The sequence below is a fragment of the Armigeres subalbatus genome, chromosome 2 (genome assembly GCF_024139115.2).
Source record: "Armigeres subalbatus isolate Guangzhou_Male chromosome 2, GZ_Asu_2, whole genome shotgun sequence".
Lineage (NCBI taxonomy): Eukaryota > Metazoa > Arthropoda > Insecta > Diptera > Culicidae > Armigeres > Armigeres subalbatus.
The window spans coordinates 381,513,354-381,540,585 of NC_085140.1; the positions used below are offsets into that span (position 1 = coordinate 381,513,354).

The 27,232-nt window shown below is 42.4% G+C and overlaps 1 protein-coding gene and 3 long non-coding RNA genes across 4 annotated transcripts; 3 read left to right on the forward strand and 1 right to left on the reverse strand.

Moving 5' to 3' along the window:
• Window positions 1–9,245: 9,245 nt before the first annotated feature.
• LOC134217306 (probable cytosolic Fe-S cluster assembly factor AAEL012261) lies at window positions 9,246–11,610 on the reverse strand. Its single transcript, XM_062696061.1, has 5 exons — window positions 11,373–11,610; window positions 11,216–11,311; window positions 10,498–10,765; window positions 10,033–10,425; window positions 9,246–9,971 (listed from the first exon to the last, which is right to left on the reverse strand). Exons 1-5 carry the CDS (start codon window positions 11,433–11,435, stop codon window positions 9,355–9,357), a joined length of 1,437 nt encoding a protein of 478 aa, XP_062552045.1. The 5' UTR covers window positions 11,436–11,610; the 3' UTR covers window positions 9,246–9,354.
• A 414-nt stretch (window positions 11,611–12,024) lies between these two features.
• On the forward strand, window positions 12,025–13,070 carry LOC134217307 (uncharacterized). Its single transcript, XR_009980987.1, has 4 exons — window positions 12,025–12,128; window positions 12,200–12,522; window positions 12,593–12,641; window positions 12,701–13,070. It is a non-coding gene; the product is annotated as an uncharacterized LOC134217307 (long non-coding RNA).
• Window positions 13,071–15,319: 2,249 nt separating this feature from the next.
• LOC134217309 (uncharacterized) lies at window positions 15,320–27,041 on the forward strand. The gene is made up of 3 exons (XR_009980989.1): window positions 15,320–15,562; window positions 26,718–26,829; window positions 26,905–27,041. It is a non-coding gene; the product is annotated as an uncharacterized LOC134217309 (long non-coding RNA).
• On the forward strand, window positions 15,761–26,210 carry LOC134217308 (uncharacterized). The gene is made up of 4 exons (XR_009980988.1): window positions 15,761–16,860; window positions 16,977–17,197; window positions 17,297–17,401; window positions 25,733–26,210. It is a non-coding gene; the product is annotated as an uncharacterized LOC134217308 (long non-coding RNA).
• Window positions 27,042–27,232: the final 191 nt, after the last annotated feature.

Below are 27,232 nucleotides of genomic sequence, written 5' to 3' on the forward strand. Positions count from 1 at the left end.
AATCGCCAAAAAATTAAATGGAACAAGATCTTTTGAGGATTATAAAAATATTTCTTTAATGCAATCTCTGTTGTGAGTGCGAAGGTTGCCTAAGTTTTATCCTAATACTTTCAATGGAATGCGTTGTTGATTTTTCTGTCATTGTAACAAAGATTCTTAAGTTTTATAATTTTATATCTTTCTGTGCCAGAATTATATAGCGAGAGCAAAAAGCTCCATAGGAATTTGATCAACTGTTTTGCGGCATATAGGGGAACTGTTCCATTTTCCATCTCACTGAACATATATCCATCTCATCGCGGAACAAAGAAATATGGCACCAATTTCGTCGCTTCTTTTTGCTAACATGCGTGCTTACTGGTGAAAAAAATCACAAAAATAATAAACAAACCAAATACCTCTTCATTGCTTTGTTTTTCGTGAGACCAATATCGGAGCTATGAGATGAAGTCCAGGAGCAGTAACCCTACCTTGCAATTAACTCGAAGATTTTCGAAAGAATGGTCGTTCGAAATTTCATTGACCGGATTTGTGTACATGTGCTCATTTTGATGTTGTTGCTTCAGTCTTTTTTGAAGCGGATGGTAGTTTAATAAAACAGAAATATTTATATCTTAATACAATTATGTTTTTATGTTTCTGCGACCAGGATACTAGTCAAACAAATGCAGAACAAATTTATTTTTTGAAGGTAGCGACTGAAATGGCAGCCGCTTTGATTTTAGCTTAAACATCGAGAAAATATTGCCAGGGGTCCAACTTAAATATTTCGATGCTTTGCTGAACAAATAGTCATAGACGTGATAACGCAACAAAAAATATGTTTATGGAATTCATAATCAAAATTAAGAAATATGTAGAAAATTTGTGAATGAAATAAAAATTGACTAAGTTGGAATTACTTTTCAAAATTTGGTGGGGGGGAGAGGGGGCACATGTAGGTCTGGAGGGGGCCAGCCCCCCCCCGGCCCCCCTTATTTACGCCAATGTACTTCAGCTAGCTTTAGCTGAAAGAGGATTCCTCGCCAACTGACTGCAGTAATAAAAACATTATTTGATATCAGTGAGGTTTCAATACTGAAATAATGAAAGAGCAGAGAACACTTGATCATTTTTTTAAAAAAAGTTCGACTTTGAATCACAAGTTGGCGCTGCTGTCGGAACAGTCTGTTCGCTAAATGGTGGTATGGGATATTGAATAGTGGACTATTTTGTACTTAAATATCTTTGCCTAAGGTGTTCCAAGTAGTTCCCGCTTGCAAACAGTCAGAACGAACTCCACAGTTCTTTATAGAATGTATGCGTTCGATCACTTTGTTTGCCTAAGTTATTGGTTCGTCAATGTTTTCAAGCTGTGTCAATACTATCAAAATCAATGTAAGATATGCCATGTAAAAGTGGAAACTGTTAAAAAATTTAGTTTATTTTATCATCATTTCTTTGTCAAGGTTTCCTATAACTTTAAACTGTTCTAACAAGTAGCTTTATCGTTTCTAAACTACGGTTCCGAACTGAAGTTCTAATGAAGAAGTCAACTATAGGATTCACTTTTCGGAGGCAAAGTGAAGCTTCCTATTTATTAGTAAGAAAAAAAAACCCTGATTAATCCACTTTAGTAACAGTTGGTTATAGTCATTGCAAGAGTTATCGCTACTTCTTCTTCTTCTTCTTATTGGCATTACATCCCCACACTGGGACAGAGCCGCCTCGCAGCTTAGTGTTCATTGAGCACTTCCACAGTTATTAACTGCGAGGTTTCTAAGCCAAGTTACCATTTTTGCATTCGTATATCATGAGGCTAACACGATGATACTCATATACCCAGGGAAGTCGAGACAATTTCCAATCCGAAAATTCCCTAGACCGGCACCGGGAATCGAACCCAGCCACCCTCAGCATGGTGTTGCTTTGTAGTCGCGTGTCTTACCACATGGCTAAGGAGGGCTCCAGTATCGCTACTTGTTGCGTGCAAATCAGATGAGTATAAGTGCCAAAATGGCAATTTTTCTCCTACTTGTTTGAAAAGTAGTATTTTGGCAATAATTAATCACATTGTTGTGAAAAAGGTACCATTATCGTTAGGTGGTTTCATCAGCGTTTAAAAAAAGTTTTCAACTTGTTCCACGTTCCAACTTGTTCCCACGCTCGCCAAGTCGTTCTGTATCTAGTCAGCCCACCTTTCTCGCTGCGCTCCACGCCGTCTCGTACCTGCCGAATCGGAAGCAAAAACCATTTTTGTAGGGTAGCTGTCCGGCATTCTTGCAACATGCCTTGTCCATCGTACCCTTCCAGCTTTAGCTACCTTCTGGACGCTGGGTTCGCCATAAAGCTGGGCGAGCTCGTGGTTCATCCTTCGCCGCCACACACCGTCTTCTTGCATACTGCCAAAAATAGTCCTAAGCACCCGGCTCTCGAATACTCCGAGTGCTTGCAAGTCCTCCTCGACCATTGTCCAAGTTTTATGTCCGTATAGAGAACGACCGGTCTTTTCAGCGTTTTGTACATTACACATTTGGTGCGGTGGTCATTTTTTTTTACCCGTAGCCCGTAGTAGGCCCGACTTCCACAGATGATGCGCCTTCGTATTTCACGACTAACGTTGTTGTCAGCCGTTAGCAAGGATCCAAGGTAGATGAATTCCTCGACCATCTCGAAGGTATCCCCGTCTATCGTAACACTGCTTCCCATACGGGCCGTGTCGCTCTCGGCTCCGCCCATAAGCATGTACTTTGTTTCGATGCATTCACCACCAGTCCAATTTTTGTTGCTTCACGTTTCAGGCGGGTGTACAGTTCTGCCACCTTTGAAAATGTTCGGCCGACAATGTCCATGTCATCCACGAAACAAATAAATTGACTGGATCTGTTGAAAATCGAACCCCGGTTGTTACACCCGGCTCTCCACACGACACCTTCTAGCGCAATGTTGAACAACAGGCACAAAAGTCTATCACCTTGTCTTAGTCCCCGGTGCAATTCGAACGAACTGGAGTTATCGCCCGAAATCTCCACACCACATCATCCACCGTCGCTTTGATCAGGCGGTTAAGCTTCCCAGGGAAGCTGTTCTCGTCCATAATTTTGCATAGCTCTACGCGGTCTATACTGTCGTATGCCGCCTTGAAATCAACTAACAGATGGTGCGTAGGGACCTGGTATTAACGACATTTTTGAAGGATTTTATGTACAGTAAAGCTCTGGTCCGTTGCCGAGCGGTCGTCAACAAAGCCGGCTTGGTAACTGGTTACAGACGATGGAAGATGATCTGGGATATCACTTTGTAGGCGCCATTAAGGATGGTGATCGCTCAAAAGTTCTCACACTGCAGCTCGTCGCCTTTCTTGTAGATGGGGCATATGACCCCTTTCTTCCACTCCTCCGGTAGCTGTTCAGTATCCCAGATTCTGACTATCAGTTTGTGCACGTAAGTGGCCAGCTACTCCAGGCCCATCTTGATGAGCTCAGCTCCGATACCATCCTTACCAGCTGCTTTATTGGTCTTTAGCTGTTGGATGACATCCTTAACTTCCCTCAAGGGTGGGGATGGTTGGCATCCATCGTTCGCTGAACTGACGTAGTCATCTCCTCCGCTGCCTTAACTTTCACTGCCTGAACACATTCTCTTGACCAACCTGAGCGTTTAAATCTTTTATGATGGTTTTGACGTCGTAACTTGGGCAGCTGTCGTACTCACGTTCCAGCTGAGCGTAGAATGCGTCCTTATCATCATCACTGCTTCCGGAGTATGGGCTATGGACGTTGATTATGCTGAAGTTGAAGAACCGGCCTTTGATCCTCAACCTGCACATTCTCTCGTTGATCGGCCACCACTCGATCACGCGCCTTTGCATGTCTCCCATCACCATGAAAGCAGTTCCCAGCTCGTGTGTGTTGCCGCAGCTCTGGTAGATGGTATGATTACCTCTAAACGTTCGCACCATTGATCCCTTCCAACAAACCTCCTGCAGCGCTACGATGCCGAATCCACGGTCGGTGAGTATGCGTGTGTTCCCGATGAAGGTGAGAGATTTGCAGTTCCACGAACCGAATTTCCAATCGCTAGTCCCTTTTCATCGCAATGGTCTTTGCCTATTGTTTCGGTCCATACTCTTTGGTTGATTATAATCGTTGCGTTGCGACAACGGGGAAATACCCAGTCCAAGAGTTGGTGTGTTCGACATACGAGGCCTTCGTCATTGCCAAAGTCAACAGGGTCTTCTTCTGCAGCTGCTATGCGCCTCCTCGATAGTCGATCGAGCAGTTCGGTCGTATGCTGGATTTTTTGACGGCTAACTTGATGAGGCGTAGGCCTAGGAAGGTGAACTCTAGCAAATGCAAACCTGCGCGGCGCCTGCCTACGGGCACGGAGGCTGATGCAGCGAGCACGCACAGAAGAGGAGCGAATTGAACGACGGGTGGCGTTCGTGGCTGTTAGAGCCGCTCTGAAGACTGAAATTAGATCAAGCATGCGGTGCATCGCGCCTCCTCTGCTTGTAGTATGAAGCAAATGTAAATAAACAATCCCACAATTTTTTCGTTAGTCAGCAGTAGTGTAGGTTAACCAATATCCTACAAGATTCCAGTTCGAAAAATGTTACATTTGCCAAGCGGGGTGGCCCAGGGTGGCCCGCCTTTCCCAAGCGGCGAGGTCCGGATAATACATCTTAGGTAGGCTTGATTTGTTCGTGGATGACAGGCTTACTCCCCCCCCCCTAGCTTCGAGGGCCTATGTCAAAGTGCCAACGCGAATCCATGGGGTGACGGCTATAGGGTCGTAATGGCCAAGACACGTGGGGCGATGGCCCCTACCGAGCGGTCTCCAGAGATGCTGGAGAGGATCAAAGCGGGGCTCTTCCCACGTCATGACCCAAGTCCTTGGCCTCACTTTGTGGAGCTACCAGGAGCCAGGGTGGCCGACGAGGGAAGAGTAACCGTGGCGGAACTTGCGGGGATTGCACAATCCTTTAGTGTAAGTAAGGCGCCAGGACCGGATGGTATTCCGAACCTGGCCATCAAAGTGGCCATTGCTGAGGCTCCCGAGATGTTCAGATCTGTCATGCAGAGATGCCTGGACGAAGAAGTCTTTCCTGAAGCATGGAAAAGGCAGAGCTTGGTCCTATTGCCAAAGGCGGGAAAACCACCGGGGGATCCGTTGGCATATAGACCAATATGCCTGCTTGATACGGCGGGGAAGGTGCTCGAGAAGATCATCCTCAACAGGTTGTTGATACGCACGGAGGGTGCGGATGGTCTATCGAGTAACCAGTTTGGCTTCCGTTCGAAATCGCGATCGTACGTAAACAAGAATAAGGCTACATGGCTCCAAAAAAAAAAGGTTCACATCCGTAAAATCAGTGCGTCAATGCCAGATTACGTGACGCGGCATCGATCAAGAATAGTTCAGATGTGATACCACCACGACAGGATACGTCTTTGGTGCCAATGGCGTAAGCACACCCATCGCATCAAGATCACATATAGGAGAGGGATCAGGGTTTGCAGAAATCGCTCTCAATACATAACGAACAACGATAAAAGAGAGGCAAAAACTGTTCCGAATCATAACAAGCCATGATAACAAATTTATCAAACTTGTATACAAGTGCAAAAAAAACAGAAGCGAATAGGCAGCCCCCACAGAAAAATGGTGATTCTCGCTTTGTTTTCGCTCCTTTCGTGTTGGTTACTGCACAGCTGTGTAGAACAAGTTGAAATACATCATCAGAGCCAGTGCTCCCCGCATTTGGTGCTTTCTAATGTCGTTTTCGTTTTTGTGGTGTAGCTACACCGGAAAGTGCATAATTTTGCACCACATAAACGAACATTTTCAGTGCAGTCCCAATAAGATTGCGAAAGTATGTGTGACATCGGTCATCTTCCATGCTTCTGTCATATTTGTTTTTGTTCTTGCTGCCTGCTTTGAAATATGTATGTTATTCCAATCATTCTTTTTGGGATTAAATTGAAATTGTATGAATAGTGTCACTCTTATAGACATTTTACTTTTACTTTCTGGTTAATTGCATCGATTATCTAAAGCTGAACACAGTACTCACTGTCTGACAGATCATGAATTTTCATGCATGATATTTCAAAACGAATCAAATATTGCAAAATTTCACGGCCAATGATTCATTAAAAGCTTCTTTGTTTCTGATGGAAGTATTAAAATATGCAAAAGCATATTCCAATTAATCACAATACAAAACTACAAGTAGATTGATTTTTCGGTTTTCATTGGGAATTCTTGGGCCATTTCAGGTTTTTGAGAAGAATGTTGGATTCTTAGGGAAACGTTTGTTTGTACTAATCTTTAATTTGCTATTATATAACAATGCGGCGAACTTCGGTTCGTAAGAGACATACATTTTTCTTAGCACTCACAAATTAAGTGGAAAGTAGAACGTGTTATAAATGAAATTGGTTTCCAAAGTTTTCCAGTTTTATAAAATATTACTTTGCAAAGATATTTATTAAACGAATTAAAAAAGCTCGAATCAGTTTATACATTCTAAGCTCGATTCTAAACTAATCTTGTTATACATGTACATTCGTGATATGCTGATTGAGCTAATAGCCGTTTAAAATTACGCCATTTATTATAATAAATATGATACAGAGTAACTTGATGCCCATCCACATACATTCAATTTTCAATTCCACTTGTACACGATATTTATTAAGATTAATGGCGTAATCTGAATAGGCTATAACACATCGCCTCATCTATTGAATTTTATTTCTAAGAGGTGACCTGTCAGCCATTTGAACATATCCCAAGTAACAATTTCCATGCTTCTTGGATTTATCTAATTCTTATTGCGGACTTATGACAGCAATCACCAAGCTGCTTGCTCAGTTTTATTGGCGCTCTTATTGCTATCAATAAACCTCTCATAAATCTGCTGAAAAAAGCTTCAAACGTCAAATGCCTATTGACCATATGAACAGATCTATGGTAGTGATGAAGAGCGTAATAAATCCAATTTTCAACGCTCGAATAAAGCTACAATTTTTGGTCATAATGTGGTCAAATGAATTTCCCCCATAAGAATGTTTGTATTGCAAAGAGTTTATGACGGTGTTATATAAAAGCAAAATTTTTCTGATCAAATTCCATGATGGCCATATTGAAAACGGAACAGCATTTCGCAGTCAGTGAAATATATCACTGAAATGCATGATTTAACGAAATTTTAACCGTTTGTCATACTTTTTCCGATAAATGATTTTATAAATTAATAGTTTGGGCAAAAATACTAATCGATTTAGTGGACATCCCAGATGTTGTGGCAATCAATATTTTCGATTTATTTCCCTGAACTACGTTATATGGCCGGAGCATGGTTTTCAACCTTATTTTTTTTCACAACATTTGACCATAAAATCGGAAGCGCACTTCTTTTCCATGGTACTGAATCGAAAAAAAACAACCTGAAATAAAATATTATGTTGTTGTCATCATCATAATTTTCATCAACAATCCATTTTGTTATTATTTTTCTTCAAAGATTTGTTTCTCTTTTTTTAATGCAACATTTTGACAGCTGCCGCAGCCAAATTCCCTTTTTTGCGGGTGGTTTAAAAAGGGTTTCTAAGAGCTTCATTATCGGTCGCGAGCATTTCAATCACCCGCGCGGCGCTTTCATTTTAATTTCGTCACTCGTTTCCATATCGGTCACTATTTTCGGCTCTCAATTTGGTTGCTGTATTCCGTACCGGTGACGTTTGACAGTTGACAGTTCATCAAATAGCAGCGCTCTTATCGCGCTACCAAATTTGGTCACCTGTCAGTCGCGCTACTGTTATAGCAGCGCGTTTAGTAGCGACCGGTAAAGTGTCAAGTAATGATACTGCGCTGCCAAACGGCTTAAACTCACCACCGGTAATCTTGCTCTAAATGCTCTTATAATAGGTTTATAGTGGTTATCTGGAGAGGGCCACTTGACAATATCTTACTCTTATAGTGGTCATCAGAAGGTTGCCGTGTATTACTCGGTTTTATTGTTAGATCTTATAAATTGATCTTGAAAACCATTCTTAGAGCCGAATAAAACTTAAAATGTTACTTGGGATGTTCTGCGACTTAAACATTACAATTCACAAATTATGTTCAATTATGCTAAATATGCTCAACTACGTTTTCAATTCCATGGATTAACCAGCAAAGGCTCAACTAAAAGGTGGCCCATGTAATAAAATGTGAGCTAGCAAAGCAAGACTGTAATTATTGCTATTGAGTCATTAGATTCTATAAGATAATAAAAATTAACAAAATCTCAATAGATCAAAGCTGAATATTCAAAATCTGAAAAGGTTGTAAAAATCCTTATACCAAAGCAAATACCAAAAACTTGGAATTCAAAAGAGTTTATGGAATGATTCTTCACCTCAAGCTAGTTGATTTTTCCAAAAGATACTTCGAAGAACAAGTTCTGATGTTGGTTCAAAATTTTGGAACTATTTTCAAGTTCCACAAAAGTGTCAAAAGTTGTTTATTAGAATAATTTCATGACTAATAATATATTCAAACCGATGGTCAAGGTAACGAAAGATAAAATTTAATAGCAGTTGAATGTAAGCAATTTCTTATACCTTGATTCATCGCCTAACTTTTATAAACTAATCGATTAGTAAATGTCCTTCACTGTTTTTAATTATCCTTCTCTTATGACATACGTAAAACTACATTTTTATTTATTTTGTATTAGATAAATAGAATTAAAACGCGCAATTACCATTCCCACTTTTTAAAAAAAATCTAAAGAGCCCCACACATAGGATACGTTTGCGTTGCGTTTGACAGTTTTCCCATGGGAAATGTGTCAAACGTATCCTATGTGCGAGGCTCTTAACTCCAACGCGCACCCGGTACATCAAAACCGAAGCCAAAACAAAACAGAATTTGACAGCAACAAGCACGTGGCATGCGGCTGTATTGGTAACACCACCATTCGAACAAGCTACACTCTCGATTTTATGCGTGCTACACTTTCCGTACGGTGCACGAAAAAGTGGGGTTTGAGTGTAGAGCGAAAACCAAAAACGAACAATTTCAGTGCAGAAAGTGTACACCCGGTGCAGCTACACCGCAAAAACGAAAACGACATAAAAGAAATTTATCATGGGGTATAACATCCCGAATCAGTTCTCTATCATGACAGCTTGCGAAAAAAGTCTCTCGCGGTACGCTACATATCTTACATGTATACAGAGATGATAAGTGAGAGACTTGTTCTTTCTCTTTAGGATTCAATCCCTGAGAGGGATTGAAGCTATTATTTATTGCATATTTATTTCTTATTAGGTGGATTTAATACAATATAACAAAACAAATATTTATTATAACAAAAAATCACCATTTTATGTTTAGTGCAGTATTCATTTTCTCAATTTGGTGATAGCTCGTGTGTAGAAACTCTTTCCTCTTATTGTTATCTCCGTCATTGTCAAGGAAAGTCGTGTACACAGTTTCCACGACTTCATTCTCAGGGTTAGACTGCGGCAACATCCTATAAATCGCTTCCAGCTCTCCCGTCAGCTCTCGGGGCGTTTGTCCATTCACAGGTCTTACCTGTGCACCTCCGTTTAAGCAACCGGATGGGCAAGCCATTATTTCTATAAAGTGATAATTACACTTCCCACGTTTCAGCTTCTGAACGATGTTTTGGATATTCCTAAAACCGTTGGCAATTGCAAACCGAAGCAGCACTTCTCCATTTTGTTCGAGTACTGCTTCCCGAAGGTCATTATTACGAAGAATTTTAAACTCTACTCGATCGACGGCTATGTTGAACAGCTTCCAGGCTGCGTATTTGAAGATGTACTCGCTGTATCCACCAGATCCAGAACTCTCGTGCGACCACACAAATATAGCCGGACGTGGTGTTGGCCATGGCCAATCTATTGGCGATCTTTCCACAGATTGAAGCATCTGAATTTCCGTTGCATCCAGCATTTGTTCGATTTCAACTGTAAGATAGCAGAACAATAATTACAATTTTCTTACATAACAATTCACTCGGGAACTCACTGGATGTTATAACACAATCCACATCTCGACAATTATCAACTTCTGAGAAGAAATCCTCTCGAGAAGCTTCCAGTTTCTTATCGTAGCAAGGCATTACTGTCACATGATAGATTCTATCACCGCTAGTACCCATAATTTTAGCTAGATACTTCTTCACCAAAACCCCCATTATCTGTTGCGGTGATCTCGTTGTGGCAATGTAGGGGAGAATAAAATTGCCGTGAGTTTTCTCCGCATAACAAACCCACCCGGGGCACGAAGAAGCCAGCATTGGTAGCAATTGTTTGTTTGTGTTTAAACGCTCAACAAACTCGTTCCGACTCTCAATAAGCGCCAGGTCATCCGCTATTTTTGTGTCCAGAACCATGTCCGCGCCGAGTTTTTTGAAGTATCCTGTAAGATAACATGTTCTGTAATTTTTTTTTGTCTTTATTAGCGAGACTTTTAGCCCTATTAGCAACTTACCTGCAACACGCTCAAATGTTTCATCCGGGCTGAGATTGTACCGCTTGGCCAGCGAAAGAATGGGCTGTTGCGCGACAGTGAACACAATGTATCGCACCGAATCTAGCTGATTGTTCAACTTTGCTAGATTATTCTCGTTCATTACCCTCAGAAGCTCTTCCTGGCTTTGTTGCGTGATGAGAACACCTTCGGCAGACGTAATGCAGCCGGAGCACGCCAGACAGTCGGCCAGAGTGATTTCCACTTTTTCCAGCTTTTGCAGACCGCTCTGAAAAATAAATATTTAAGTTTAATTCAAAGTAAAATTATAATAAACTACACGTTTTGACGAAGGCCTCTGTTTTTCTTTTCCATTATAGATTTACAGATCGATTAATATGCGGATTTTATTACGTCGAACAGATTAAACATCATCTACCTAGATTAGAAAAACTTATACTTGACGACGCTGATATAGATGTTCGGTTAAATATCTTAAAACCTGTAAGATTTAGAGAGCTGGAGTGTTTTATAAAGTTGTCTAATACCATTGTTAATGAGGTAAATGATCAAGACTCTGAAATACAATAATTCAGGCCAGATAGCACTTAGTTAAAAGTTAGGGCCAAACATTACTTTCTTATAATGCATGCGAAAGGCACTTTTACCACTAAGTGAATAAGTAGGTAAAGGTATGTTTATTTAAACGATACGAATTAATCAGGGTTTTGATACGTACAGAAGTAGCCTGCATGTAAGATCCATCGTCTTGGATAGTAATTTTGGACCCGGTTTTCCCCTTGTTGGTTTCGATTTTTACCGGTTTTATACATTCCTACATAGGAAAAAAAATAATGTAAAGACGGTATTTATTGGGAAATCAAAGTGTTACTCACTTGTGACGGCGTAATAAAATCATCCAAGTCAGTTAGTTGTAATGCCCCACTAAAACGCGACATAATGAAAGATTTATCAATAGACAACCTCTTCTAACTAAACTCCTTGTAAATATTATAAATTAAAAATATTAGGTGTAAATTTGTTTTTTTTTTCTTTGTTGTGTGACTGCTATGGTGTAAAAATTAATATGAATCTCTGTTTTTCTGATTTGCTTTCTCCATTTGATATCAGCTGACTTTGACAACAAATTGGACTGGCATCCCTGTCACGAACAGATTTTGACGTTTTCTTTTGAAAGGCTTTTTCTTGTCACACGCTTGTCTGGCTCAACTCAAATTTGGGTCAGTTTAACTCATAATCACATAAACTGCACGCTAACCCTTGTGCTAACCCGTTTGAATTTACCATGCGCGCAGTAAAAATCAACTGTGGCCCATGCGGAATGTTGTCACCCCACACTCTTAGTTTGGTTTACCTATTCATGGGTACTTCATTCACCCATATTTGGGTATAATAAGGATAATATGCATCACCTATATTATGAGTGAATTTTACTAATAAAATTAGTAAAGTTAACTGATATTATCAGTAAAGCGTGTTTTCCTAAATATGGGTGACCGAAATTCACTCATATATGGGTGAAAAAATCTTCTTGTGCATTTCTCGAATCTTTGAAAATTTGGATCATATTTAATATGTCCGAAAGCGGAAGCACATATTCATGCAGGAAACAAAACTCAGCGTTCATTGCGGTAAGTATTTTCCTCTGGAAATTTGCATAACATGTTTTACATTTTCGTTCGTCGCTGTTGTCTCGGAACAGGTAACCGCCGGATCCCTATTAGTAAGATGGAAATACAAGCGGAAGCAGTCCAGAGCTGACGTCTTTTCCAACTGCCGTAAAATGGCCAGCAGAACCAAAAACTCGACAATAACATGAAACTTAAAACTATAAGCTCGACGGATCCATATCAAAGACATCACGGAGACCGATAGAGCCCTCTTGCCACTTTTTCCATCTCCGCTAGGTCTTGAGGATGTGTCGAAAGACTCTGGGATTTCTTGGAAACCAGTTGACCGCTGCATCAGGAAGCACTTGACTTCACCAATCGTGAAGTGACATAGGACCTTGGATTTTAGAGCAAAGTAAATGGATCATATAATAATCTATATTATAGATTTAAAAAGCTACAATTATCATCTGAATCACTTTCAGTTCCAGTTCGGATCCGGTAGAATCCAGATAGCAGGTTTTGATTCAGAAGGTTGGTTATTTGGTAAATGGAATGTTAAGGATTTTATTATGATTTATATTATTTTTTAGGTCTTTATTAATTCTGATAACAAAGCCTTGTTGGGAAATTATGAGGATTAAAACGGAGCCGTCAGTAAAGATTCTGAGAAGCGGGGAGATGCTGTCTCGACGGATCTAATCAGCCGCACCCTCGACATTTCAGAACAGGCTGATCATGAGGAATTTCCAAGAAGAATAAGAAGCAAGTGCGAAAGACAGACATTGAGCGATCGGTGGGTTTCGGATAATATCGAGGAAATACCAATTCCGATCAAACAAATAGGAATTGGATTCAACAAAGAGAAGCAACAAGCACAGACGACGCAATTGATCAAGAATGAATTCGCGGAAGCAACGGGAACATGAGTGCAAACTCGAATTTACCTTGCTGCTGAAATATAATCTGAATTAAAGCTTTTGATTTGAAAGGTAAGTTTTGGTCAAAATTTTATTGTACGCAATGAAATAATTTTTGATTTGGTTTTAGATATTTTTCCGATCTTTGTGTCGTTTGCTCCACTGTACTAATCTGAAGTTGCTGCTAACGGATCTTTTAGTTCATCCGGTGTTATTAAAAACTTTATCCGTATTTCTTACGACGGCATTAACCATGGTTATTGCAATAATAGTTAGTAAAATACGACCTCTTTTATGTTTCCTGTACCGAGGATGTACCGCAACTAGTGTGGTCCCCAGCTCAGCGGATAGTTGACATTGAACTATCTAGCAACCCAACCCCGGAACTGTGACTACGCTATATAGCTGTATAGGTACCGTTAAGGTAAGTTTTAATAAATTACACTAACTTGAACATCTTTGTTCCAATCCGTATAATGGATCATTGAACCACAGCCGGAGGTTGATAGCATAATGTCAACCAGTACCAGCGGCACCAGCAGACCACCAGTTAGCTGTCGGGTTCTCCAGCGGCCCCAGGGTAAGCCCAGGACTATTTTTCAATGGCATGCGATGGCAAACCGGCATCCAAATCTGCAGTATATGAGTAACGCCCCCCGTCCCCCCAACCTCCTACCTGGTAAGCAACAGTTGGCTCGACAATGAGGTCTCCGAAACAACTGTTTTTATGCACCGTGGCAACCACCGATATCCAACTGTATCTGCAATTCCAACGCGTTCCAGCGGGCGTTGGTTTTTATGAACAAAATGCCCTGTGTTTGAACGGATTATCGCTGGCGAGATTGTTGGTTTTACAATCGAGCAGTGCTGGATTATGAGCACCCGAAAGGTAAGGTATTTCTTTATAACGAACAATAACAATAATAGATAACTTTGAACAATAATTCTCAGGTATTCGACTGAACGGTTCCAGCATACCCGATTGAACTGAATCAGAGAATATGGCCGCTATACCTTGAGATTCTGGAGCAATTATTTAATGTCATGATTCCCTTTCAAACACTCAGATTCTGTCAGTTTCTCCATCAGTTCAAGTTGCACCGACAGGTCCAATACAACGCTAGCTGCCATTGCATTCTAGATTATATCATGCTTAATTGTATTTATTTCAAGTATTGTAATAAATTTATTTGTTCTGTTGTTTGTAATACTGTTATTTATTATTTATAAATTTAAAGGTACATTCTGAATGTAAAGCACAATAAACGACGAAAAAATTACCCAAATTTGGGTGAATTTTACCAATAAATTTGCCATATTAAAGTTCACTCATATATGGGTAAAGGGCATTTCACCCATATCTAGGTATGTGCACTTTTTGGCGATTTTAGGTACTCTTCACCCATATTTGGGTGAACTGAACTAAGCGTGTATATTGTCGGGCCACCACCAAACCGGACCGCGCGATTGAGCACTCGCGCTGCGCGGCGAGCCGCGACAATTTGAAATATTTCATTAGTAGTGCGCATCATGCACGCATGGATGTACTATCATGCACACTAATCAGAAATGAGTTGCGACGTCTGATAACTGCAGATATTTCATTTTATTGAAAACAAATTTTCGATTTTCTACTATACACGGAATATATGAACTGAAACATTGGTGAATTTCTCTGAAACCATGGTAAAATTTAGTGAAATTTCATGGTAGTTTTAAAAAACAGAACGTAGTCTACAAAATAGTAGCTTTTAACGGAATTTTTTTCTCTGTATAAAATAACAAGTAAATCAGTGAACGATGAGAATTTCATGAGTGTTATGTCTGTTGTCTGTGGTTCTACACTCAAAAAAATGTTGCGGTAGAAACTACCCGGATAAAAATTTACAGTAACTTGTATGACATAACCCATTGAAATACAATAGATTGTGTGGCAAACAATACAAACTATTGTATGCTTATTGTAAAATGTTCACGGTTGTAAAAGATCTTTATTGTACGTACATTAAAATAACAATATATTTAAATGTTTCCGATATATTCTATTATATTTTTATTGTTCGCTTATGTTTAGTATTGCTCATCCAAAAACTAAACTATTTTTAAAAGTATTCGGCTTGAATGATCTGGAAATCCGTCTAATGTTATTGAATTAATATAATTTTGGAATATTTCATAGATTTATTATATTGATGAAATAACAATTGAAAACAATAAAATTACAATAGCTTTGTTTGTTAAATAAATAAAAATGTTATACCGGTTCTCAAGTATATATTTTCATATTGCAGGTCTTGTTGCAGGTCTAGAAATGTTTTGCAATAAAAAATTGATTTCAAAAAAATGAAAGGGAACAAAAACTTTTGCTTATAATTTTACTCGGAGAATGGCTGGATTCATTTGAGCGTGTACAGTTTTGTTTATAATTAGTGAAGAGATGAAAATAATGAAACTGCATGGTGCAGAAAGTGTTTTTTTTTCATTGCAGTTTCTGCTGCTGGGAAAGCGGTAGATCACTATGGCTTCTGTACCGTGGTGAGTATCTAAAGTGTTGAAGCGCGTTAGAGCATCATTACTGGGCGCGAGTATTTTGATCACTCTCACTGTACTGTCATTTTAGATTAGTCACTCTTTTTCGCATCGGTCACTATTTTCGGTATTTTCGGTTATCATTTCGGTGGCTGCATTCCGTATCGGTGACGCTCGACGTTTGATAGTTCATCAAATAGTACACAGCAAAAAATAATGTAATCTGCATCGATGTAATTCAAGCGATGTACGAAAATTTCTATGTAACTCAAAAATCATAATGCATAATAACATTCATTTTGATGTAATTTCACATTGCCTTGAAATTACACAAAACAAATTGATCATCTTCCCATTACGTCGCTTTTGTGTAATATTCGATTGTCAAAACATTTAATATCACACAGAAAATGATGCAACCAATAAGATCCAACAGACTTGTGTAAAATTACACAAATTCGATACAATATTATGTATCATTGATATTTAATTTCCTCGCAACACTGCGGACTTGACATCTCGAACTTCTGCAACGTTGATTCTGTTTTGTCGCCATGTTGTGTTGGAAGCAAAGTTGTTTGACGGCAATATTCAAGGTTTTCCAGGTTTTCTCGCGGCTAGTTTGATATATTTCGTGTGCATTTGGTCAATTGTGGTCAAAAGAATGTGTTAAAAATAAACGGGAGATCCGAACGTTTTTCCTGGATTTTTCACTGAAGTGTCAGTTTGATTTTCGATGGTGACGGCAAAGCAAAATAAGAAGAAGAGTGGATTTCAGGCCATGGAATTCAGCATGCCGATTCTGACTGCAATCCTTAATATGGGATATGTACAAAGTGCCGATCGTTTGGTATGTTCGCGGATTTCGATGACGACGGCAATGAAGAAAAAGGACGCATGAGGATCCTGAAGGCAATTCTTAAAAATGTGATGCAAAGTGCCACTTCAAATCCTTCGCCCGGGTTTTTGCATTCCGCTGTTCGAGAAACTAAAACGACGAGCGATCAAGTTCTCCATGGAACGTTAATATTGGCTCACGATGAGAAATTTTCGGATCTTAAAACGATTCTACCACTTGCTGCCGAATGTGATCGTTTCTATGCCAAAGTTCAGCGGTGTTGCACTGTGCGTTTGACGAAGGGGACCTCTTTTCGTGATGGGTTGCGGCGAGACGGAGACACATTGTGAAAGTTGCCCCAAACGAAACAGATGGTCTGGTTCTTCCCAAGCTGTTGGTCGACTTTAAGAAGGAAGGCTTGAGCGAACTAACGCTTATCCGGTTGGAGAATAATGTAATGAATAAGGTAAGTATTGATTAGGATATAATTTGAAATAGGGGCATAATCACAATATTACAGTATAATAACATTTTTCTATAAAATTTCATAATGGGAGATCTTTTTTATTTATTTATTATCAGACTAAGGCCGGAGTGGCCTGTGCTACACATAAAAGTCTTCTCCATTCAGCTCGGTCCATGGCTGCACTTCGCCAACCACGCAGTATACGGAGGGTCCGCAAATCGTCCTCCGCCTGATCGATCCACCTTGCCCGCTGTGCACCTCGCCTTCTTGTTCCCGTCGGATCGTTGTCGAGAACCATTTTCACCGGATTACTGTCCGACATTCTGGCTACGTGGAGGTAGGAAATAGGAGATCTACTGTTAACTATTTTACGCGATTTTACCCTAATTATTTTGATTATAAATAGTTATATTTTTTATTTTATCCACTTTTTTAGGCTGAAGATGGAGTGGCATCTGCATTGTTTTCTTTTCGCTCGGTCCATAACTGCACGTCATCTTCCTGATCGTTATTCTCAAGTCCGTCAAAGAGCGGGCGTAACGTAAGTACATAGTAATAAGTTAGGGCCAATGCCCACGTAGGTCTTTCCAAATAACGCAGGTGTGCATCGAAGCGGCAACGCAGCGTTACCGCTTTTTCCCGATGCACATCTGCGTTTTTTTGACGCCGCTTGCTTGCACGCAGTGTTGAAAAAGCAATACGTGTGCATCGAGCCTTAGGCTTACATACCCAAATGATTTTCTCAATATATTCGATTATGAAAGGATTACTTTTAATATTCTAAACAGAAATGGGTCATAACGGATGGTACCCGTATAGAAATCCTATCATTTTGCACTGCATTTTTTTTTGGGGATCCCGAAACGAAATCCTCCTTTGAAGAAAATGAAATCCATCATGGATTCTAAAGAAACTCCGGATTCCGAGCTGTTTCGTTGTGCATTCCAAGAGGATTCGGATTTAGAACCCTCGAATAGTTTAGGGACTCCAAACGGAGTTTGTTGGCTATTCCAAAGGGAATCCTTGGGAAATTCCTAGTGGAACAATTTAAGGTTTCCGAGCAAAATCCTGTAGTGATTTTGAACGAAATACTTTGGAAATGATGATCCTTTGTGTGTTCTGAATGGAATAACTTGAATGTTCTGAGCAGAATAGTTTGAAGATTTGGAGCGGAGTGCTTTGGAGATTCTGAGCGAAATACTTTGGTGAAATATTTTGGGAAGATTTTCTTGAAGAATCCATTCGTGATTCATTGGGGAATCCTTTCGGGATTCCTTGGGGAATCCTTTCGGGATTCCTTGGGGAATCCTTTCGGGATTCCTTGGGGAATCCTTTCGGGATTCCTTGGGGAATCCTTTCGGGATTCCTTGGGGAATCCTTTCGGGATTCCTTGGGGAATCCTTTCGGGATTCCTTGGGGAATCCTTTCAGGATTCCTTGGGGAATCCTTTTCGATTCCTTGGGGAATCCTTTCGATTCCTTGGGGAATCCTTTCGATTCCTTGGGGAATCCTTTCTGATTCCTTTGGGAATCCTTTTCGATTCCTTGGGGAATCCTTTCGGGATTCCTTGGGAATCCTTTCAGATTCCTTGGGAATCCTTTCGGGATTCCTTGGGGAATCCTTTCGATTCCTTGGGGAATCCTTTTCGATTCCTTGGGGAATCCTTTCGGGATTCCTTGGGGAATCCTTTCGATTCCTTGGGGAATCCTTTCAGGATTCCTTGGGGAATCCTTTCGGGATTCCTTGGGGAATCCTTTCCGGGATTCCTTGGGAATCCTTTCAGGGATTCCTTGGGGAATCCTTTCAGGATTCCTTGGGGAATCCTTTCAGGATTCCTTGGGGAATCCTTTCGGGATTCCGTGGGGAATCCTTTCGGGATTCCTTTGGGAATCCTTTTGGATTCCTTGGGGAATCCTTCCGGGATTCCTTGGGGAATCCTTTCGATTCCTTGGGAATCCTTTCGGGATTCCTTGGGGAATCCTTTCGATTCCTTGGGGAATCCTTTTCGATTCCTTGGGGAATCCTTTCGGGATTCCTTGGGGAATCCTTTCGGGATTCCTTGGGGAATCCTTTCGATTCCTTGGGGAATCCTTTTCGATTCCTTGGGAATCCTTTCAGATTCCTTGGGGAATCCTTTCGATTCCTTGGGGAATCCTTTCGGGATTCCTTTGGGGAACTTTTCGATTCCTTGGGGAATCCTTCTTTCGGGATTCCTTGGGAATCCTTTCGATTCCTTGGGAATCCTTTCGGGATTCCTTTGAGAATCCTTTCGGGATTCCGTGGGGAATCCTTTAGGGATTCCTTAGGGAATCCTTCCGGGATTCCTTGGGGAATCCTTCCGGGATTCCTTGGGGAAACCTTTCTAGATTCCTTTGAGAATCCTTTCGGGATTCCTTGGGGAATCCTTTCGGGACTCCTTGGGGATTCCTTGGGAAATCCTTTGGGGATTCCTTGAGAAATCGTTTTGGGATACCTTGGGGAATGCTTTCGGGATTCCTAGGGAATCCTTTCCGGGATTCCTTGAGAATCCTTTCGATTCCTTGGGGAATCCTTTCAGGATTCCTTGGGAATCCTGTCGGGATTATTCGGGAATCCTTTCGATTCTTCGGGGAATCCTTTCGGGATTCCTTTGGGAATCTTTCAGGATTCCTTGGGGAATCCTTTCGGATTCCTTGGGAATCCTTTCAGATTCCTTGGGGAATCCTTTCGGATTCCTTGGGGGAATCCTTTCGATTCCTTAGAGGAATCCTTTCGGGATCCTTGGGGAATCCTTTCGGGATTCCTTGGGGAATCCTTTCAGGATTCCTTGGGGAATCCTTTCGGATTCCTTGGGAATCCTTTCAGGATTCCTTGAGAATCCTTTCAGGGGTTCCTTGGGAATCCTTTCAGGATTCCTTGGGGAATCCTTTCCGGGATTCCTTGGGGAATCCTTTCCAGGATTCCTTGGGGAATCCTTTCAGGGATTCCTTGGGGAATCCTTTCAGGATTCCTTGGTGAATCCTTTCCGGGATTCCTTGGGGAATCCTTTCGAGAGTCCTTGGGAGTTCCTTGGGAATCCTTTCAGGGATTCCTTGGGGAATCTTTCGGGATTCCTTGGGAATCCTTTCCGGGATTCCTTGGGGAATCCTTTCGGGATTCCTTGGGAATCCTTTCGGGATTCCTTGGGGAATCCTTTCGATTCCTGGGAATCCTTTCGGGATTCCTTGGGAATCCTTTCGATTCCTTGGGGAATCCTTTCGGATTCCTTGGGGAATCCTTTCGAGTTCCTTGGGGAATCCTTTCGGGATTCCTTGGGGAATCCTTTCGGGATCCCTTGGGCGATCCTTTCGGGGATTCCTTGGGGAATCCTTTTCGGGATTCCTTGAGAATCCTTTCGGGAGTTCCTTGGGGAATCCTTTCCAGGATTCCTTGGGGAATCCTTTCGATTCCTTGGGGAATCCTTTCAAGATTCTTTTCGATTCCTCAGAATCCTTCCGGGATCCTTGGGGAATCCTGGGATTCCTTGAGGGAATCCTTTCGGGATTCCTTGGGGAATCTTCCTCAGATTCCTTGAGAGTCCTTCGGGATTCCTTGGGGAATCCTTTCCGGGATTCCTTGGGGAATCCTTTCAGGATTCCTTGGGAATCCTTTCAGGATTCCTTGGGAATCCTTTCCTTGGGAATCCTTTCGGGATTCCTTAGAATCCTTTCTTCCTTGGGAATCCTTTCGGGATTCTTGGGAATCCTTTTCGATTCCTTGGGGAATCCTTTCGGATTCCTTGGGGAATCCTGGGAATCCTCGATTCCTTGGGAATCCTTTCGGGATTCCTTGGGAATCCTTTCGATTCCTTGGGGAATCTCGATCTCCTTTCGATTCCTTGGGGAATCCTTCGATTCCTTGGGGAATCCTTTCGATTCCTTGGGAATCCTTTCGATTCCTTGGGAATCCTTTCGGGATTCCTTGGGGAATCCTTCGATTCCTTGGGGAATCCTTTCGGGATCCTTGGGAACTTTCGATTCCTTGGGGAATCCTTTCGATTCCTTGGGGAATCCTTTCGATTCCTTGGGGAATCCTTTCAGGATTCCTTGGGAATCCTTTCGATCCTCGGGATTCCTTGGGAATCCTTTCGATTCCTTGGGAATCCTTTCGGGATTCCTTGGGAAATCCTTTCGGGATTCCTTGGGGAATCCTTTCGGGATTCCTTGGGGAATCCTTTCGGGGTTCCTTTGGGCATCCTTTCGATTCCTTGGGAATCCTTTCGGGATTCCGCTTGGGAATCCTTTCGGGATTCCGCTTGGGAATCCTTTCGGGATTCCGCTTGGGAATCCTTTCGGGATTCCGCTTGGGAATCCTTTCGGGATTCCGCTTGGGAATCCTTTCGGGATTCCGTTGGGAATCCTTTCGATTCCTTGGGAATCCTTTCGATTCCTTGGGAATCCTTTGGATTCCTTGGGGAATCCTTTCGGGATTCCTTGGGGAATCCTTTCGGGATTCCTTGGGGAATCCTTTCGGGATTCCTTGGGGAATCCTTTCGGGATTCCTTGGGGAATCCTTTCGGGATTCCTTGAGGAATCCTTTCGGGATTCCTTGGGGAATCCTTTCGGGATTTTATGGGGAATCCTTTCGGGATTTCTTGGGGAATCCTTTCGGGATTCCTTTCGGGATTTCTTGGGGAATCCTTTCGGGATTCCTTTCGGGATTTCTTGGGTAATCCTTTCGGGATTCCTTGGGGAATCTTTTCAGGAAAGGATTCTCGGAAGACATACCGAAAGTAATCCCGAAAAGATTCCCGAAAGGAATCCCGAAAGGATTCCCGAAAGGAATACCGAAAGGATTCCCGAAAGGAATCCCGAAAGGATTCCCGAAAGGATTCCCCAAGGAATCCCGAAAGGATATCCGAAAGGAATCCCGAAAGGATTCCCGAAAGGAATCCCGAAAGGAATCCCGAAAGGAGTCCCGAAAGGAATCCCGAAAGGATTCTCGAAAGGAATCCCGAAAGGATTCTCGAAAGGAATCCTGAAAGATTTCCCAAGGAATCCCGAAAGGACTCCGCAAGGAATCCCGGAAGGATTTCCCAAGGAAACCCAACAGGATTTCCCAAGGAATCCCGACAGGATTCCTCAAGGAATCACGGCAGGATTCCTCAAGGAATCCCGACATGATTCTCCAAGGAATCCTGAAAGGACTCCGCAATGAATCGCGAAAGGACTCCGCAAGGAATCACTAAAGGACTCCGCAAGGAATCCCGAAAGGGCTCCGTAAGGAATCCCGAAAGGACTTCGCAAGAAATCCTGAAAGGATTCCCCAAGGAATCCCGACAGGATTCCCCAAGGAATCCCGACAGGATTCCCCAAGGAATCCCGACAGGATTCCCCAAGGAATCCCGACAGGATTCCCCAAGGAATCCCGACAGGATTCCCCAAGGAATCCCGACAGGATTCCCCAAGGAATCCCGACAGGATTCCCCAAGGAATCCCGACAGGATTCCCCAAGGAATCCCGACAGGATTCCCCAAGGAATCCCGACAGGATTCCCCAAGGAATCCCGACAGGATTCCCCAAGGAATCCCGACAGGATTCCCCAAGGAATCCCGGGAGGATGCCCAAGAAATCCCGGGAGGATGCCCAAGAAATCCCGGGAGGATTCCCAAGAAATCCCGGGAGGATTCCCCAAGGAATCCCGGGAGGATTCCCAAGAAATCCTGGGAGGAATCCCGAGAGGATTCCCAAGGAATCCCGGGAGGATTCTCAAGGAATCCCGGGAGGATTCTCAAGGAATCCCGGGAGGATTCTCAAGGAATCCCGGGAGGATTCTCAAGGAATCCCGGGAGGATTCCCCAAGGAATCCCGGGGGGATTCCCCAAGGAATTTCGAAAGGATTCCCCAAGGAATTCCGAAAGGATTCCCCAAGGAATTCCGAAAGGATTCCCCAAGGAATCCCGAAAGGATTCCCCAAGAAATCCCGAATTGATTCCCCAAGGAATCCCGAAAGTATTCCCCAAGGAATCCCGAAAGAAATACCGAAAGGAATCCCGAAAGAAATACCGAAAGGAATCCCGAAAGGATTCCCCAAGGAATCCCGAAAGGATTCCCCAAGGAATCCCGAAAGGATTCCCCAAGGAATCCCGAAAGGATTCCCCAAGGAATCCCGAAAGGATTCCCCAAGGAATCCCGAAAGGATTCCCCAAGGAATCCCGAAAGGATTCCCCAAGGAATCCTGAAAGGATTCCCCAAGGAATCCCGAAAGGATTCCCCAAGGAATCCCGAAAAGATTCCCCAAGGAATCCCGAAAGGATTCCCCAAGGAATCCCGAAAGGATTCCCCAAAGAATCCCGAAAGGATTCCCCAAAGAATCCCGAAAGGATTCCCCAAAGAATCCCGAAAGGATTCCCCAAGGAATCCCGAAAGGATTCCCCAAGGAATCCCGAAAGGATTCCCCAAGGAATCCCGAAAGGATTCCCCAAGGAATTCCGAAAGGATTCTCCAAGGAATCCCGAAAGGATTCCCCAAGGAATCCCGAAAGGATTCCCCAAGGAATCCCGAAAGGATTCCCCAAGAATCCTGAAAGGATTCCCCAAGGAATCCCGAAAGGATTCCCAAGGAACTCGAAAGGATTCCCCAAGGAATCCCGGAAAGGATTCCCAAGGAATCCTGAAAGGTGATTCCCCAAGGAATCCTGAAAAGGATTCCCAAGGAATCCTGAAAGGATTCCCAAGGAATCCCGAAAGGATTCCCAATGAACTCGAAAGGATTCCCCAAGGAATCCTGAAAGGATTCCCAAGGAATCCTGAAAGGATTCTGAATCCTGAAAGGATTCCCCAAGGAATCCCTGAAAGGATTCCCCAAGGAATCCTGAAAGGATTCCCCAAGGAATCTGAAAGGATTCCCCAAGGAATCTGAAAGGATTCCTCAAGGAATCCTGAAAGGATTCCCAAGGAATCCTGAAAGGATTCCCCAAGGATTCTCCCAAGGAATCCCGAAAGGATTCCCCAAGGAATCCCGAAAGGATTCCCCAAGGAATCCCGAAAGGATTCCCCAAGGAATCCCGAAAGGATTCCCCAAGGAATCCCGACAGGATTCCCCAAGGAATCCCGAAAGGATTCCCCAAGGAATCCCGAAAGGATTCCCCAAGGAATCCCGAAAGGATTTCCGTCGGAATCCCGAATGCTTTCTCGTCAGAAATCCGAAAGGATTCCCGTCGGAATCCCGAAAGGATTCCCGTCGGAATCCCGAAAGGATTCCCGTCGGAATCCCGAAAGGATTCCCGTCGGAATCCCGAAAGGATTCCCGTCGGAATCCCGAAAGGATTCCCGTCGGAATCTCGAAAGGATTCCCGTCGGAATCCCGAAAGGATTCCAGTCGGAATCCCGAAAGGATTCCCGTTGGAATCCCGAAAGGATTCCCGTCGGAATCCCGAATGCTTTCCCGTCAGAATACCGAATGGCTTCCCGTAGGAATCCCGAAAGGATTTCCGTCGGAATCCCGAATGCTTTCTCGTCAGAAATCCGAAAGGATTCCCGTCGGAATCCCGAAAGGATTCCCGTCGGAATCCCGAAAGGATTCCCGTCGGAATCCCGAAAGGATTCCCGTCGGAATCCCGAAAGGATTCCCGTCGGAATCTCGAAAGGATTCCCGTCGGAATCCCGAAAGGATTCCCGTCGGAATCCCGAAAGGATTCCCGTCGGAATCCCGGAAGGATTCCCGTCGGAATCCCGGAAGGATTCCCGTCGGAATCCCGGAAGGATTGCCGTCGGAATCTCGGAAGGATTCCCGTCGGAATCCCGGAAGGATTCCCGTCGGAATCCCGGAAGGATTCCCGTCGGAATCCCGGAAGGATTCCCGTCGGAATTCCGGAAGGATTCCCGAAAGGATTTCCGTCGGAATCCCGGAAGGATTCCCGTCGGAATCTCGACTGCTTTCCCGTCAGAATCCCGAATGGCTTCCCGTAGGAATCCCGAAAGGATTTCCGTCGGATTCCCGAATGCTTTCTCGTCAGAATTCCGAAAGGATTCCCGTCGGAATCCCGAAAGGATTCCCGTCGGAATCCCGAAAGGATTCCCGTCGGAATCCCGAAAGGATTCCCGTCGGAATCCCGAAAGGATTCCAGTCGGAATCCCGAAAGGATTCCCTTTGGAATCCCGAAAGGATTCCCTTTGGAATCCCGAAAGGATTCCCGTCGGAATCCCGAATGCTTTCTCGTCAGAATTCCGAATGGCTTCCCGTCGAAATCCCGAATGGCTTACCGTGGGAATCGCAAAAATATTCCTGTTGAAATCCTGAGAAGATTTTTGTCGGAATACAAAAAGATTTGTGTCAAAATCCGGGCAGGATTCTTGACGAAATTCTGAGAAGATTCTTGTCGGAATAACGAAAAGATGCTTGTCGAAATCCAAAAAGGGCTCCCGTTGAAATTTCGATAGGTTTTTTTGTTGGTATCCTAGAGAGGATTTCCGTCGGAATCCCGAAAGGATTCACGTTGAAATCCCGAAAGGAGTCCCGTCGGAATTCTGAAAAAAGTCCGGTCGTAATCTCGAAAGGATTTTTGCCAGGATTCCGGAAGAGTTTCATCGGATTTGCGTAAGGATATCTGACGGATTCCCGAAAGCCTGATGAAGATTCCTATCGAAATCCAGGCAAAATCTTGTCGGAATCCCGAAAAGATTCTTGTCGGCATCCGGAAAGGATTCCCGTCTCAAACTTTAAAGGACTCCCGGTGGAAACCGAATTGGATTCTCGTCGGAATCCCTATAGAATATTCGCCGGAATCCAGAAAGGATTTCTTTCGCAATTCGGATAGGTTTCCCGTCGTCTTCGATTCAGATTAAGTTATATATTTTCCTATGTCATACACCCGCATACCAGATCTGCATGCTAACATATTTCATTATTTTCAGCGGCTTCGAAGCGCCTCTGAACGCGATGGGATTCCAGCAAGACATGAGCCACCCTGGGTCTGCCGATCGATACTGGATTCCTGATGCTCTTCAATATACTCGCTTCAATATGTATCGCCGTTGCATTTGATCTACCGGCGATAGATCTGCTGATGCAGTAAAAAAAATATAGTATGTTTTTATCTTGTATTCACGAATCATTTAAAAAACTTGACCAAACAATTATTGATGAAAGAAATCCACCAAAAGAAAACTCAATGGTATAAATGCCTTGTACCTTACACTATTTTACATAGTTTAACTTTACATCGCCTCGCTTACGTTGAATAATTTTTACGTCGGGAAAAAATTACATCGTTACTGTTTATTACACAGCAAGCTCTCGGGTACATCGTGCAGTGTAATATTCAACAATCGACGGATTCGATGGGTTGCATCGATTTCGATGTAATATTCAACAACTTTTTTTGCTGTGTAGCGCTGTTATTTGGTCACCTGTCAGCTGCGCTACTGTTTTAGCAGCGCGTTTAGTAGCGACCGGTAAAGTGTCAAGTAATGATACTGCGCTGACAAACGGTTCATACTCACCACCGGTAATCGTAATCTTATACTACACTGCCAAAAATATCTGTATAAGATATATGTGTCGCCGTTATACATTTTTGCAATAGCTCCACCCTAATATAATCGATATAGAACCACACATAAATTAAATAATTGCTAATTCGAGACCACACATAAAGTTTATTTGGATATCTATTTTATTAGTAGATCGCGTTGAGAATGTTTATGTGTGTGCTGATATATATCATAAGTTAAATCTATGGATTTTTTCCAATAAAAATGTGTGGAATTTTTGTAGTGTACAAAAGTTCAATGTACATAATGAACGCAGTGGTTCATCCCGAACAAAAAATAAATGAAAATTTTATCATCATAATACCTGATGACATGCCTGGTAACATGTATCCTTGTTCCTTTACAGAAATAAAGCTTATGATAAATAAAATACTGCTGCTTGCCGGTCACTGATCGTTCATTGGCTACCATTGGCATTGGCCAATCTCACCAACGGAATGTAATAAGAACTGATGCAGGTATTTTTCTCTTTTCTTCAGGACGTATTTTTTCTAATAAAACTGACATTCTTCTATAATTTACATTTTTCACAGGTTTATATTTCTATGTATTGTCTATTCGGAACAAAGTTAGTACGCTTTTTAAACCGATGTTGGATTTTTCTCCACAAACAGGCAACCCACTTAACTTTGGAAGTAGTGCGCTGGATTCGTCTAAAGATATGCTAAACAACCGGAGGAAAATAAAATAATTTGTAGAACAATTAATTGTATTGTATTTTTATTGTAATATTGAAGTATAATGTATTCTAAATCCTGTTGTATTTCTATTGTAAAACAATAGAAACAGTAATTGAAAACATTTAAAACACAATGTTTTCTATTGTTTTGTCGCTCGAAATCATCCCATTGAAGAACGTAA

Bases quoted from the DNA above. Each gene is read 5' to 3' on its own strand.
- LOC134217306 (XM_062696061.1), bottom strand. From the start codon at position 11,435: ATGTCGCGTTTTAGTGGGGCATTACAACTAACTGACTTGGATGATTTT. The intron at 11,312-11,372 runs GTGAGTAACACT...TTTCCTATGTAG, and splicing joins ATTTTATTACGCCGTCACAA to GAATGTATAAAACCGGTAAA. The intron at 10,426-10,497 runs GTAAGTTGCTAA...GTTATCTTACAG, and splicing joins AACATTTGAGCGTGTTGCAG to GATACTTCAAAAAACTCGGC.